At 37.4% G+C, this 13,270-nt stretch overlaps 1 protein-coding gene across 1 annotated transcript; it reads right to left on the bottom strand.

Moving 5' to 3' along the window:
* Positions 1 to 5,381: 5,381 nt before the first annotated feature.
* GUCA1B (guanylate cyclase activator 1B) lies at positions 5,382 to 12,673 on the bottom strand. The gene is made up of 4 exons (XM_007425521.3): positions 12,470 to 12,673; positions 8,210 to 8,359; positions 6,992 to 7,106; positions 5,382 to 5,939 (listed from the first exon to the last, which is right to left on the bottom strand). Exons 1-4 carry the CDS (start codon positions 12,671 to 12,673, stop codon positions 5,812 to 5,814), a joined length of 597 nt encoding a protein of 198 aa, XP_007425583.3. The 3' UTR covers positions 5,382 to 5,811.
* Between the last annotated feature and the right edge of the window lie 597 nt (positions 12,674 to 13,270).

Below are 13,270 nucleotides of genomic sequence, written 5' to 3'. Positions count from 1 at the left end.
AGCCCCACCTCTTTTGGAAAAGAGAGAGAGAGAGAGAGAGAGAGAGAGACTATCTTGGAAGGTAAAGCAGAAACTGCAGCCAGGGTATTAGCGGCTGAGATAGGAGATGGAAGATAGTGAACATGATTCATTAGCTACAATACATCCATATCAAATGATTTCATTTGTAATTGCTCACCACCATCTGTTAAGCTATTTACTTGCTGGTGGTCAAACTATTTAGTCCGCAATCTTGACAGATAAGAACATCTCTAAAATCATAAAATGCTGAAAACCATACCCATTTGACTATCAATTTATTCACTTGGAATTGTTTATACCTTATGCAGGATTTATTGCCAAGCAACTATGTTTCATCATCTACATTCCAGTCCTGTTGCTTATTTACTTAATAGATTGCTCCACAAAACACCAAGAGAGATCTTTAGTCTTTAAGATGTGTCCCTCAAAATGTGTATTATCCCCAGAATTTACAGCCAGAATTCCAACAGGGTTTGTACATTACTTTCATCAGACTTGGAAATGAAATACTATTTATCTCCACTTGTACCCCCCACATCATCTGCCATCCTGATAAAGGATCTTATTTATATTATTGATGTGCTCTGTTAGTTTTCTTAACATATACTGTTACCTGTTCATAAAAATATCTTTTATATATATTTGTATAACCGAAAATCAATTTGAGCTGCGTTTCTATATCGTATATGGAGGCAAGTAGGGGAAAGAAGGGAAGGAGGGAGGGAAGGAGGGAGGGAGGGAGGGGGGGAGGTTAAACTTTGTGAGGAATTCACATTGCAAGGGTTTTCATGAGATGTCTTTGTCCTGTTTCTATCTTCTGTTCTGGTTTCTTCCATAGCCTAGTATACCACCAACTGGTCATTTCTATAATTACACTCCTTATATTGATATCAAAAAATGTGCATTTCTGGTACCAAGATCTCTTTCAAACTCAGGGTTTGTTAAGCCTTTATCAGAATAAAGAGTTACCATGTATCCTTTATTCAGTTATCCAGTATTGGGAGACTTTATGGCTGCAAAACCATTGTAGTCAATGAGATTAAAAAAACAACAACTTTGATACTGAATTGTGGAGGCTCTGCTACTGGCTCTTTCCTGGCTCTTCAAGATCTCTTTCTCACTGCCACTGTAATGAGCTTTCATTGAGCTGATAGGCAAAACAAAAGTCTGCTGGCATGTTTGCACTGCTAAGCCCGATTCTGCTTCAACAAGACCAGTGGCTGGTGCTGTTCTTACAAGGTTTCATGTGGGGGATTAGCAAAGTGATTGGTGTTACCAGCTGATAGGAAAAAAACAACCGCAAATCATGCTTCTTATGGGAGGAGGCTGGACCATCTGTCAAAAGCTGGCCCTAAGCTAGCTAATCCATTGTGGGGAGGGGGGGACACTGCCTTACCAGACAGAATCTACCCTTCCCACATGTAAGGAACTGCATCACCTGATCTCAGGGATGATGGTATTAGTGAGTTTGCACAGTAAAACAGGTGATGCTGTACTGCTTTACTGGGCAGGACTCATATTAGATTTCCCTTGCGTAGCAAGGCAAAAAATCTTACATAGATTTCCAAGGTCACAAATGCTCCAAGAAGTAGATTTCTTATAGAAAAACTATAAAGGCTTTACAGAAGAATTCCAGTGACTACTGGGTATCAAATGCAAGCCTTATTTATAGTAAAATCAAAATTTAATTTCTTCTGCCTCTGGCTGTTTATTTTTGACCATGTGAGAATGAACTTTAACAACTCACCCCTCATGGATGAGGTGCAATGCCTAATCTGTGCTGGTGGACAGCTTTACAGTGAGAACTCACTCCTGTCCCCATTTCTCTTGCTACCTCTCTGAGCCCTGGCATCCTGCCAGGGATCAAAAGGTTGCCAAGAGAAATAGGAGATGTGTCTTTAGCTGTCAGTTATCTCATCCCATAGACAGGCATCTAAAGAGCTGTTACCCCACCACCACAAATTCACAGACATCAGAGGTTTGGATTAAAGATTTTGCAAACTGTGTAATTGGGCCATGGGAATACGCATATAAGCTTTATAAAATTTTGAACCACTAACTCACTTTCTGAGATGTGCATGTCACTACATATTTTTTCTGCAGCAGGATTTTCTCTAACATGGACAGTCCATTAGTTTCATAAAATAGCACACTCAGCTTAATTAGACAGAAAGATTTCACCAGTTCATAGGGGACAAAAGGGAGCTATATATCTATACATGTGTGTATGTGTAACCATTCCTAATATCTGCCTTTATTCAGAAAATAAATTCAAAGTTGCTTAATAAAAACATTAAACCTTTGACCATACTTGCACAATCTCCTAATTATACAGAACTATAACTAAATTGAAAATTAAAAGAATAGTTAAAAGGGGGAAAATGAAACTGAAGCAAAACAAAAACAAACTCTCAGCCCATTAAAGATGGGAAATTCTTAACATCCCACTAAAATCTTAGGCTGTGTCCCCACTTGTACTTAAGCACTGCACAATCATGTCCTGGCAATTCTTATTGCCCTCCTTGTCCCCATGATGTTGCTTTCATTTCATCTCATGAGTGAGAGACAACCTGGGGTTTAGTTGTACTGGTATTAAGGGAGTAATATTTTCCCCCTTATTCTGACATTGCCCAACAACAATGTTAAGATGTATAAAATCTATTAAGCTTTGTCACCATTGCTGTCTTGGAGGGAAATCAGGTAATTGGCAGTAATTGGGAACAAAGATGATAGAAGCAGAATAAGGATTGCCAATGGGGACAGCAACACTGATGCTAGTACTATTTTCTGACTCAAGGGTTGGGGGGATAGCACTTTAATTCAATAGTGGGAATGGGCCCATAGAAAACTGAAGGCATTAATTTGGGGGAAAAAAATGCCTGAACAGGTGGAGGAGAGCAATTGGCAGTATGGACCTCTGAAAAATATGTAGTATTCTAGAGGGGGATATGGCTGGCTGGATCCCTGAGAAAGCAATCATACTGATGATGATTTAAAGGGCTCTCACCTGTCCTTGAGTTGGCAGGAAACTATTCCAGAACAAAATTTCCTGACTTCCTCTCATCTCTGACATAAACCAGGATTCCTCAACCTTGGCAACTTTAAGACGGGTGGAATTCTGGAAGTTGAAGTCCACCCGTCTTAAAGTTGCCAAGGTTGAGGAACCCTGACATAAACAGCACATGCAAAGCACTGACAATTCCTCTTGTTCCACCAAAAATGAAGCTGGCTAGTAAACTAAAGAGAGAGAATGAAAGAGCAGTGATTATTGGGGTGAGAAAGTAAGATTTTGGTTTTGGTCTCCCTTTTCAACACCCCCCTCCCTCCCCAGTATGGGCTGCCAGGACTGCTGGGCATGTTAAACACCTGAAAATATGCATAGCTTGTGTGTGAGGCAAAAAAACAAACAAAAAAACCCAGGTTTATTTCACTCTGGGAGATCAATATGTATTGTCAAAGATTACATGACATTGTCTATATGAGATCCATGTGAAACCATAATCATAGAACTGTTTCACTGGCACAGAATTAGCTATTATGATCATGGATTCAAAGTTTTCTGGCACTGCCATGATGGAAAAACATGAATGCATAGAATGAGCCCTCGTGGATCATCTTTATTTTTATATGGGATACCCCAGAAACCAAAGTATAGATCAAGGGGTTTTTTTGGGACACAGAAAGCTGTAACAATCCAAAGTGTATTTTGAAGTTCACTATTGCTGCAGAGAGATCTTAGTTCACTGAAATCAGACTATCTCAATGCTCCAAATGTTTTTTACATTTTTTTACAGAGAATTCCAAGAGCAGCCATATACTATCTACAAAATCATCCAAGTTACATACTCTATTAGATTTGCTTAATTTTTACTTAGAATTAATGCAGGAATTGACTGCAGATAAATTGTGAATGTGCAGAATTTCTTTTGCTTAATTACTATAGTAACAGTTAATGTTTAAAATGGAAATTATGTTAATGTGGATCAGGTAGAAATTTGATATAGAAATAAAAATCAATCAATCAATCAATCAATCAATCAATCAATCAATAAAAAATCCGTAAACTTCACTCAAAGTGGTTATTGTGAATAGATTATGGACCTGCTGCATTTCTGTAAAGTTACTATCAAAGGTGAAATCTGGGGGAAGCAGTGTTGGGCATAATTATATCAGGGACCTCTCCAGCAAGTGATTGGGGAAGCTGCACCATTAAATATCTTCCTCTCATCTCCAAGTTGACCAGAAAGATCAATGCCAAGTGTGGATAAAGTGCTCCTCAGCTGTAAATCCATCCTAGCATATGAAGCTCAGCAAAGTTTTACAGCTTATGGCTGGTGTGGGTCTTCTGGGCTGTGTGGCCGTGGTCTTGAAGTTTTGTTTCCTAACGTTTCGCCAGCACCTGTGACCGGCATCTTCAGAGTGCAGGAGCACAGACAGGAGCAGTTCTTCCAGAGAACTGCTCCTGTCTGTGCTCCTGCACTCTGAAGATGCCGGTCACAGGTGCTGGCGAAACGTTAGGAAACAAAACTTCAAGACCACGGCCACACAGCCCGGAAGACCCACACCAGCCATCGTATGCCGGCCGTGAAAGCCTTCGACAATACATTTTACAGCTTATGTTGCACAGAATATTAAGATGTTATTGTATAGTTTCTGGGCTTCTGAAGCATAAGAAAAAATGGCATGGATATGATGTACTCCTCACCTGATGTTTCTGACCACTTTGCAAATAACTGCAGCACTGTAGTTGGTGTAACTGTAGGAGGACCTGCGATCATAAAATTCCAAGATCAGGAAGCAGTTCTTTCATGAGCAGCATGGGGCCGAAGCAAACTTATGAAAACTCTTGTCTTTTTGTAAGCCAGTTCCGAAAAAGCAAGTTAACATGTATCCATCCATCTTACTGGAAGTGCTGTGCTGTCATCTTTTCTGACCTTCCTTCAAAACTAGGGTTCACTATTGCTGCAGGGAGACCTTAGTTCACTGAAATCAAACTATTTCGATTTGTAGTTATACTACAAATGCTCTTTGCATTTTTCTACAGAGAGTTCCAAGAGCAGCCATGTACCACGTACAAAAACATGTGTGCTGGAGAGAATGCCAGTTGCATCTGCTGATGCTGTTTTAGGCTACATTCACATTGAATGGTTGGGTTTGCCCAATATTCTAAGCTGCAATATGCCTAACTTGTTTATAACTTAATATATTGTGCAAACCAGACCATGTAAGCCCTTGCAACTGCATTAATTCATTATTTGGTTGTCCTTGTAAGATTACAGAACATTAAAAAGGGATCTACTTTAGTTTTCCCCTGAAATGCTAATTTTCTCTATATATGTATTTCTGTCTGACAGAATTTTCAATCATGTAATACCACCTTGCAGTAAGAAATATGACAACCCAGACATGATTTTAAGCACCATCTTTTTCTAACCCAGACTAAGTCTGGGATCAGAAATAAGCAACATGGGGTAGTTGCTAATAGCCTGAGTCTTTGGGTTGGGCCTTTTGCCAACCCTATCAATAGCCCAAAATCAGCTACAGCTACCCATGTAGTCCTAACCACTGCATTTCAGGTGTTGTTGTTGTTGTTGTTGTTGAATCTTTCCAAATCACCATGACATAACATTGTCCCATGGCTGTGGCCCAGCTGCACTGCAGAATAATTAAAAGGGCAGCATTAGAGGGTTTTCCCCCCTGCTGCTGAGCATGCTGCTATCAAGGAAAAATAGAGTGAAGGACAGGGGATGCTTTTTTCTCATCAAACTTTTAAAGTAGCACCAACAGTGATTAGAACAGTGCACTTTTTCTTCTCTGCTTTGCAATCCATCCACCTGGGCTTACATCGATTTGCAGCATCTTCATCACCCACTTATCTTTCTGTGCTCCAGCTAGGAATTCATCCAGAGATAATTGCCCTAAAGAATCAATGGCAAGAAAGAAGAAGTCATAGTATGTTAAAGATGAGGGAGATGCACTCTGTCCAATCCCACTAGTCAACTATCACCTTCCTTTTTCATTGGAGTATAAAAAGGAAAAGGAAATGTGCTACCAGATTGAAATGTTGCTTCTTTGATTCATTTGCCACTGGAAAACAAATGTTAGAACAGATAGAATCATTTATATTTTCCTCAACAAGGACAGTGATATTCAAGAACAATTAAGTGAGGCAGTCACTTGGAAAGTCTGATTTGAACTTTCAGAAACATGATTTTCTAGGATGGTAGGTCATCTGCCCCTCCTAAATATTTATGGAAGTCAGGAAATCTCAGAGCAAATTTGGAAAGGACAAACCACATAATGAAATATTTAGGTGTGCTGGGAATGAATCTTTCTGGAAAGTATTCTCTACAGTACTGTACAGATATTGAGGTGAATGATTCACAATCTGGAAAATTGGCAAGTCTTTCTCTACCTCCACCCCTCCTGCATAGCAGAGATAATGAATCTGGGGTTCTGTTAGAGAAAGAGAAAGAGAGAGCTGAAGTTTCCAATCTGTAGTATTATGGAATGTTTGCTCTCTTCCTAGAACTTATATGAAACCAGTTAAATTTGCCGAAATGTATGTTTAAACATTGTTTAAATATCTGTAACCTTTCCACATATTTTTAAAAAATAAAGATTGAAAAAAATATGTAATTCAGTAATCAAATACTATTTTTTTTTTGTAAAAAAGAAAGGAACTCAACATGGGTGCATTGACTAGATGACTGTCAGTTGATAATTCAATACAAAAGTGTTATCTAAAAAATCTCCATGTTTTAAATGACACTGATTAAATTTGTGTACTACTTGCATCAGGCATAGACAATCTGTTGCCACCATAAATTTTGAGTTACAATTCTTATTAGACTTGTAATTGACAGTAGTATTTGGAGATAATGGAATCTGCATTACAAAAGATCTGGAGGGCATCAAATTGCCAACCTTAATTTCAAATAAGACATGTGGCCCAAAATCAAGTTATTACCATCTCCATTCTCATCTACCAGTTCAAATATTCTTTCCACAACTTCTTCTGGAGTGAGACTGGGAACAGCTCTTTCTTCATCAGATTTGTATGCTTGCTTAAGCCTATAAATAGCCTGGAAGAAAATACACCCATAGTGTTAACAGGAAGCCACACAATAAAGCATATGTAAACCTCTGAGACAGATGAGTATAGAAATTTGACAAATACTTTGATCAAGAGTTTAAAAAACAAAACATAACAAAAGAAACATTTCAAGGAATGTATAGCCATGAGTGATGTAGACTGCTTCCATATGGACCATTCCTAGTGCTGTGTCAGAAATGAGGCATTGTGCAGGTGTTCCCTCTTTTCTTCTTTTTAACATTTGCAGTGTTAAAAACAAAAATATGAAAGAACAATTGGAAAACGATGCTAAAACATACATTACTTATGTTTGCCTATAATCCAGGATTTTGGGTTTGTTGTGGAAAGAAAACTAATACACACAACTTATCCTTTCACACTTCATTTTTCTCTTTCTGTGGGAGGGTAAAATTAACCAGGAAAGAATAACTCATTGTCCTATCTGAACCTGTTTGTTTGCTCTTAAACAAACTGGGATCATAAGCCACCAAAGAACTGTTACATCCGTTATCTTCCTTTCATTTGGTTCTTAACCTTCTGCTTAAAATGTAAGGGGGAAAAAAATCCTCTATTCATCTTCCTTCCTTCTTTTTGCGGGGTTGTAGGTTGTGGACTCTGAATTTTTTAAAAGAATAAATGTTAGACTTCTCTTTTTTGCTTCTCATGTTATTATGAGCTATTCTTTAATCAGAAACAACTTTGGGCTTGCCTTTTACCAGATTGTGGAATAGCCATGTAAAATAGACATATCCTTTAGGCACAAACACTGTTCCCTTCTAGATACTCATGATTCACAAAGTGGAGGTCTGGCTCACTAAAAAAGTTACCGCTTAATTGTAAAAGTAGTAAACAGCACTGTAGATGAACTTATGAGTTGGGAAAGGGGTGAACAGATTTGGAAAGTCTATCCTCTTATACTAACCACAGTATAGCAAGTGTAATGTACATAACAGCTTCATTCTGATTCTATTTAAATTCTAATTTAAAAAAAGTAGGAAGCTGGCATGTGGAAACTAAAGCATTAGCTTCCAGCTGGCCAAAATTTTTAAAAAGGTGGAACATCTGGCAAAAACATCACACATTTCTACTCACCTCAACTATTTCTAGGAGCTCGGGTTTATCTATGCAGCCATTTCCATCTTTATCATACATTTTGAACGTCCATCTCAGCTTATGTTCCAGTTTCCCTCGCAAAACCAGATTCAAAGCAGCCACATATTCTAGAAAGTCAATGGTATTATCCTGGGAACATAAAATGGTCACTTTAATTGTGAACAACAGTAGTTCTCAACAGTAGTACACTGATTATTTTGTGGCTCTGTGACATGACACACCACTTATGGCCATGAGCTGTCAATGGCTCCCATGCCTCTTTTTCACTCTGGAGCCCAGAGCGGGTTGCCAAAATTCAACAGCAAACAGCTGAATCATGGTGGTACAACTTCTTTTTTTGTGCAGGGGGGTGGAGAAGGAAAAACAACAACAACCTCAAGTAAAATAGTTAAGCCTCCAATGGGCTGAAAGCAGCTATTTCTCATGAAAAAGAAAGAAGGAAGGTCTGAAAATGAACATCCTGTCCCTTCTAATGACATAATAATCACATTTTATTTATTTATTTATTTATACAAGTCATATAGCTCCCCATCTCATTTTATGTGACTCTAGGCAGCTTACAATAAAACAATAAAAACACAAAATACATAAAACAAAAATAAAAACACATAGCAGCTGGGCACAATCTAACCTATCATCCATACAACCAGGAGACGGGCTCTAACCCACATTACTGCTCTGGCCACTGTAGCTTTTGATTGACAAAAAGGATCGCTCCCACCCATGCACCAACCTTTTATTTTTTAATATATTTTAATTTTTAATAATGATTGCTTTATATTTTTATAATGATTGTATTCATATAATTGTTTTTATTTGATTGTTGTATATCACCCAGAGTCACTTCTCGTGAGATAGGTGGCTATACAAATTTGAGAAATAAATAAATAAATTTTGCCTACCCCTTCTCTGCAAGGAAGAGGTAGGTACTGTATCTGCATTTGGTCTTAAAGGGATTTGTTAACTGTGGATCCAGTGTCCGTGAGAATAGCTATTAATCCCCAGCTGCAATCGAATGCAAAACACATTTATAATGACTGGTTAATTTCTTGATGCAGCTGGGAAATGAAGCAATGGTATACAACACCCAGAATTACTTCTTTGTTCACTTATAAAGAATTAGTTCACAATGACAGCTTTTGAATTTAAATATGATATAGCAAGTTTCGCAAATCAGATCTCCTGGAGTTTTGAAAATAGCTAACAATAAGGATAGAGGGCAATTTGGAATTTGAACCTACTGTTGGCAGATATGGGTTGTTATTACTTATTCCCAATGCAATGTTTTTCCAGTAGAAATTGCTATTTAAAGCTCCTCTTTCTCTTCCAGGACACAGCAGTTACCAGCATTCATATGTCTGATCAGAACAAGTGAAGGGAAAATGGTTAATCCATTGCTGAAGTTTTGATCTGAATTGGGATCTCTGCCACTGCTATTTGCCCATTAAAAATGTCTTCTGTTCTTATTAAAGATGGGATTCACACATTGCATAAGCCATGGTTTGGTTAGACATGGTTTGTCAAATAAGCCATAGTTAATTGAGTGTATACCACATGAAGTCATATAGCATAAACTATACTTTACAAGCTTTAGAACTGAAAGCTGACTTGGTAACTTTGGGCTAGCCTCCTTCAGCCCAACCACCTCACAGGGTTGTTGATATGTTATTTTGTACAGCTCAAGGCAACATTCAAATCTAATAATAAAGAAATGAATAATTCAGCACCTTCTCCATGGACGAAAGCATGTGGATTGAATCTGTGGCACAAGAACCCTCCTCGAGGTGACATGCTAGCCCTACGTCTAGTCAGGAGACATCAAGAGAACGAGGACTCATTGCTAAAGTATGCAAAACCCAGTAGAGAAGTTGAACAGTCATTCCAGACCAGGCTTTTATTATGCAATTCCTCCTGCCCTGGCATGGAGATTTAAAGATAATATTCAGATAATGTTTATTTGCAGCTCTCATCCATTTATATCCTTCCAGTATTTTCCCACTGCTTTTGCTGTCCTCTGTTCCCCCAGATAAAATCTGTTCAAAAGGCAGAATGGTGGAACAGCTATACAAGCACCCTTATGTTACAAAATATGCCTCCTCAATTTACATACTTTATACAGGAGTGTAAATGGGGATGGCAGGATTCACTTATCGCACTAAGTCATAATATGGTTTTGGCTTCTAGGGTAGCGTGAACCCAGCCATAGTTAAATAATGCAATATGTGGACCGGATCTGGGTTTCTCTGTCTAAGCATGCACCAGATCTTTCTCACTATTATATTTAACTAATCATTATCTTCAGATTTGTTTTTCCATTGTTTGGATGGGGAAAGAAATTCAGAGTAAAAACTGAACTACGTGAAGCATGGTCTACGGGCAAAGACACTCTTTCAGAAAGAGTTTATGAGTGCAAGTTGTATGCATGTCCACTCTGTGCAAAATATGACAGCAGCATGCAGTGGTGGAAAGTGAAGTTGACTGAAGTAAAATCCCATTTCCCTGAATGCCAGAACTTCGAAGAGAATGATGAAAACAACAGTAAGTGCACCGTGCTCTGGGTTTGCATAGTACATTTAAGTGTAAAAAATGGTTAGGAAGCTGCAGAGGATGGGGTGAAGAGATAGCGTGCAGTGTTGTATCCATCTAGAGTGATTAAATGTGTTAAATAACTTTCATTAAAAGAACACTTTTATTACCCTCTCTCTTAATGTGTTTCCATTGAAAAATTTCAGGAACAAACCTTAAGTTAATCTAAGTCAATAACTCTCTTTTATTGGGAGGAAGATGATCAATCCAACTATTTCATTAATTTCTCCTCCAATTGTAATGGTAAAACACTCACAGAAGGCCAGTACTAAAGTCATAAAATGGGCCACATCCTGCCTTCCTTTCTCTTCCTCCATTTTTAAATCAAATATATTTATCTTATTTAATTTCATACACATCTTTTCTTTTCCTTCTTTTCCCTTCCTTGCTCTGAATTAGTTAATTTTGCACTAAATATATATTTTGCATTAAATTATATTGTAAAAAAAAAGTTACCCCATACAAATGGCAAAACCACTTTGGTTCTCAGGAGCTTTATCTCTCAACCATACACTTCCTGTAATAAAATATGTTAACTTTTTATTAACTACAGGCTGGAGTACAAAGCCCACGGATGTTTCCAGAGAAAAAGTAACAGTAAGTGTGAATATCATCAGGATGACTTGAATCCAAGTGCCTTCGCTTTCCATCATGTAGATGCACTCCCAGGCCATGTCATACAGGATGGGATGTCTGAAGACGGTGTGATCCTATGCATATTTTCTTGCTTCTTTTTGGCTGATACGTGGATATATGAACCTACGCGACTCTGTGGCTCAAAATGACTATTTGTAATGCACTGGAATTAAACAGGTTGATTTTTAAAATGTTTTTGCATGTGTTTAATGCTGCATTCTGATACTGAAACTCACATTTATCAGAAAAGATTGAACCACATTCACGTGCCAGATTCAGTACACTAAGTTTTATTACTCTTTTTCTCACTAGAATGGCTGTATGAAGTTAACACAATATGAAGTACTGTGACATTATTATTATGTTATAAAATGAATATGTAGGTGTTAATTAAAATGCCTTTAGCATTTGCACTGTATTTAAATAATAAGTTCAGGGAGAGAATTCCAGTTTATTAGCAGGAATTACAAAAAACTGTTTTTCTTGTAACTCTCTGTTAACCCAAAGCGGGTTATTTGATCCAGAGCCACTAAGACAGCAATATATTTTGATCAGAGTCAAATGCCTTTTTAAATAGCAGGCATAAAAAGTAACCATGCATTTAACACAGTCACTGCATTAAAAAAAACAAAAACCATTCTTCCATTGTATGGAAATGTTAGCATGAATCCTGCATCTATTGCTTCCTTACCAAAATAAATTATTATCATGACATTAATCTCTCCAATTATGACATCCCTACTTTTTTTCTTCCTGGGACTATCATCTTATGCTACAGTAGAATTCATCAGATTTTTCTCCAATTTTGGAAATAATGGACTGGATGCTATGGGACATAACTGTCAGCAAGTATTGGAAGAATTTTGACCAAACAAGTATTTATTTTAAAAGTCATCTTATAAGGTCTTCATCAATGCTATTCAGATGATGATGATAAAATCTATCAATAGGAAGAAGAGTAAGAATCTGACAATAAACACAACCTTTAACTGATACAGCATAAAAAAAGGTGCTTACCCCATTCTTATCAAAAGCTTTGAACATGTTTTCCACATAATCTGCTGCTTCTTGATTATCATGAACCCCAAAGAATCGTTTGAATTCATGCATGAAGAGAGTCCCACTTGGACATTCTATTACAAACTTCTTATACCATTCCTGCAATTCAGCCACATCAATCTCAACTTGTTCTCCTTCCTCATTAGTGAAATGTTGTCCCATCTTGCTTTGAAAGATGGAGAAGAAATGTTTGTTCTTTCTTTTTTCTCAGCTTTCTTCTCAGTAAATATTTATTTTTTCTTCTTAGATATTTAATTTCTTTTACCTTCCTTCAGTGACTATTGCACATGTAAGCTGGACTCCTTTTTACCTTTCTGATCTGCAGCTTCTATTTAATCTTGTTGCAAAATTTTCTCACTATTTCAGCTTAATGCAGTTTCCTTAACTTAAATCATTACAAGATAAAAATAAGTAAGGTCAATAGGAGATTCCCACATACGTTGCACAGAGACCTCTACATGTCTCAGTGCAATGCTTTATTTAGAAGAACTCCCAGGTTGGTCTCTGATGCTAATCTACTGATATGGATGCTACCTGATTAACAGTTATTTATAACCTCTTTTTTGCTGACTCCGTTTGAACCATATATGAACTCATCACAATTGTTCCCTACAAGTAAGCAGCCAATCTATTATATAACAACCTTGTTGCTTATTTCAAATTATATGAGACATTCAGACATTCAGAAATGAAGATGTGATTAAATCTAAATTATTTTGTTGATTTTCTTCATATATTCCATAATCTCTGAAACAGGGG

This window comes from Python bivittatus, unplaced genomic scaffold (assembly GCF_059951505.1).
Source record: "Python bivittatus isolate LINGU-HERP-01145 unplaced genomic scaffold, Pbiv_v1 ctg000700_np1212, whole genome shotgun sequence".
NCBI lineage: Eukaryota > Metazoa > Chordata > Lepidosauria > Squamata > Pythonidae > Python > Python bivittatus.
Note: the sequence above shows the minus strand (reverse complement) of the source record. Positions and strands in the feature narration are given on the sequence as shown.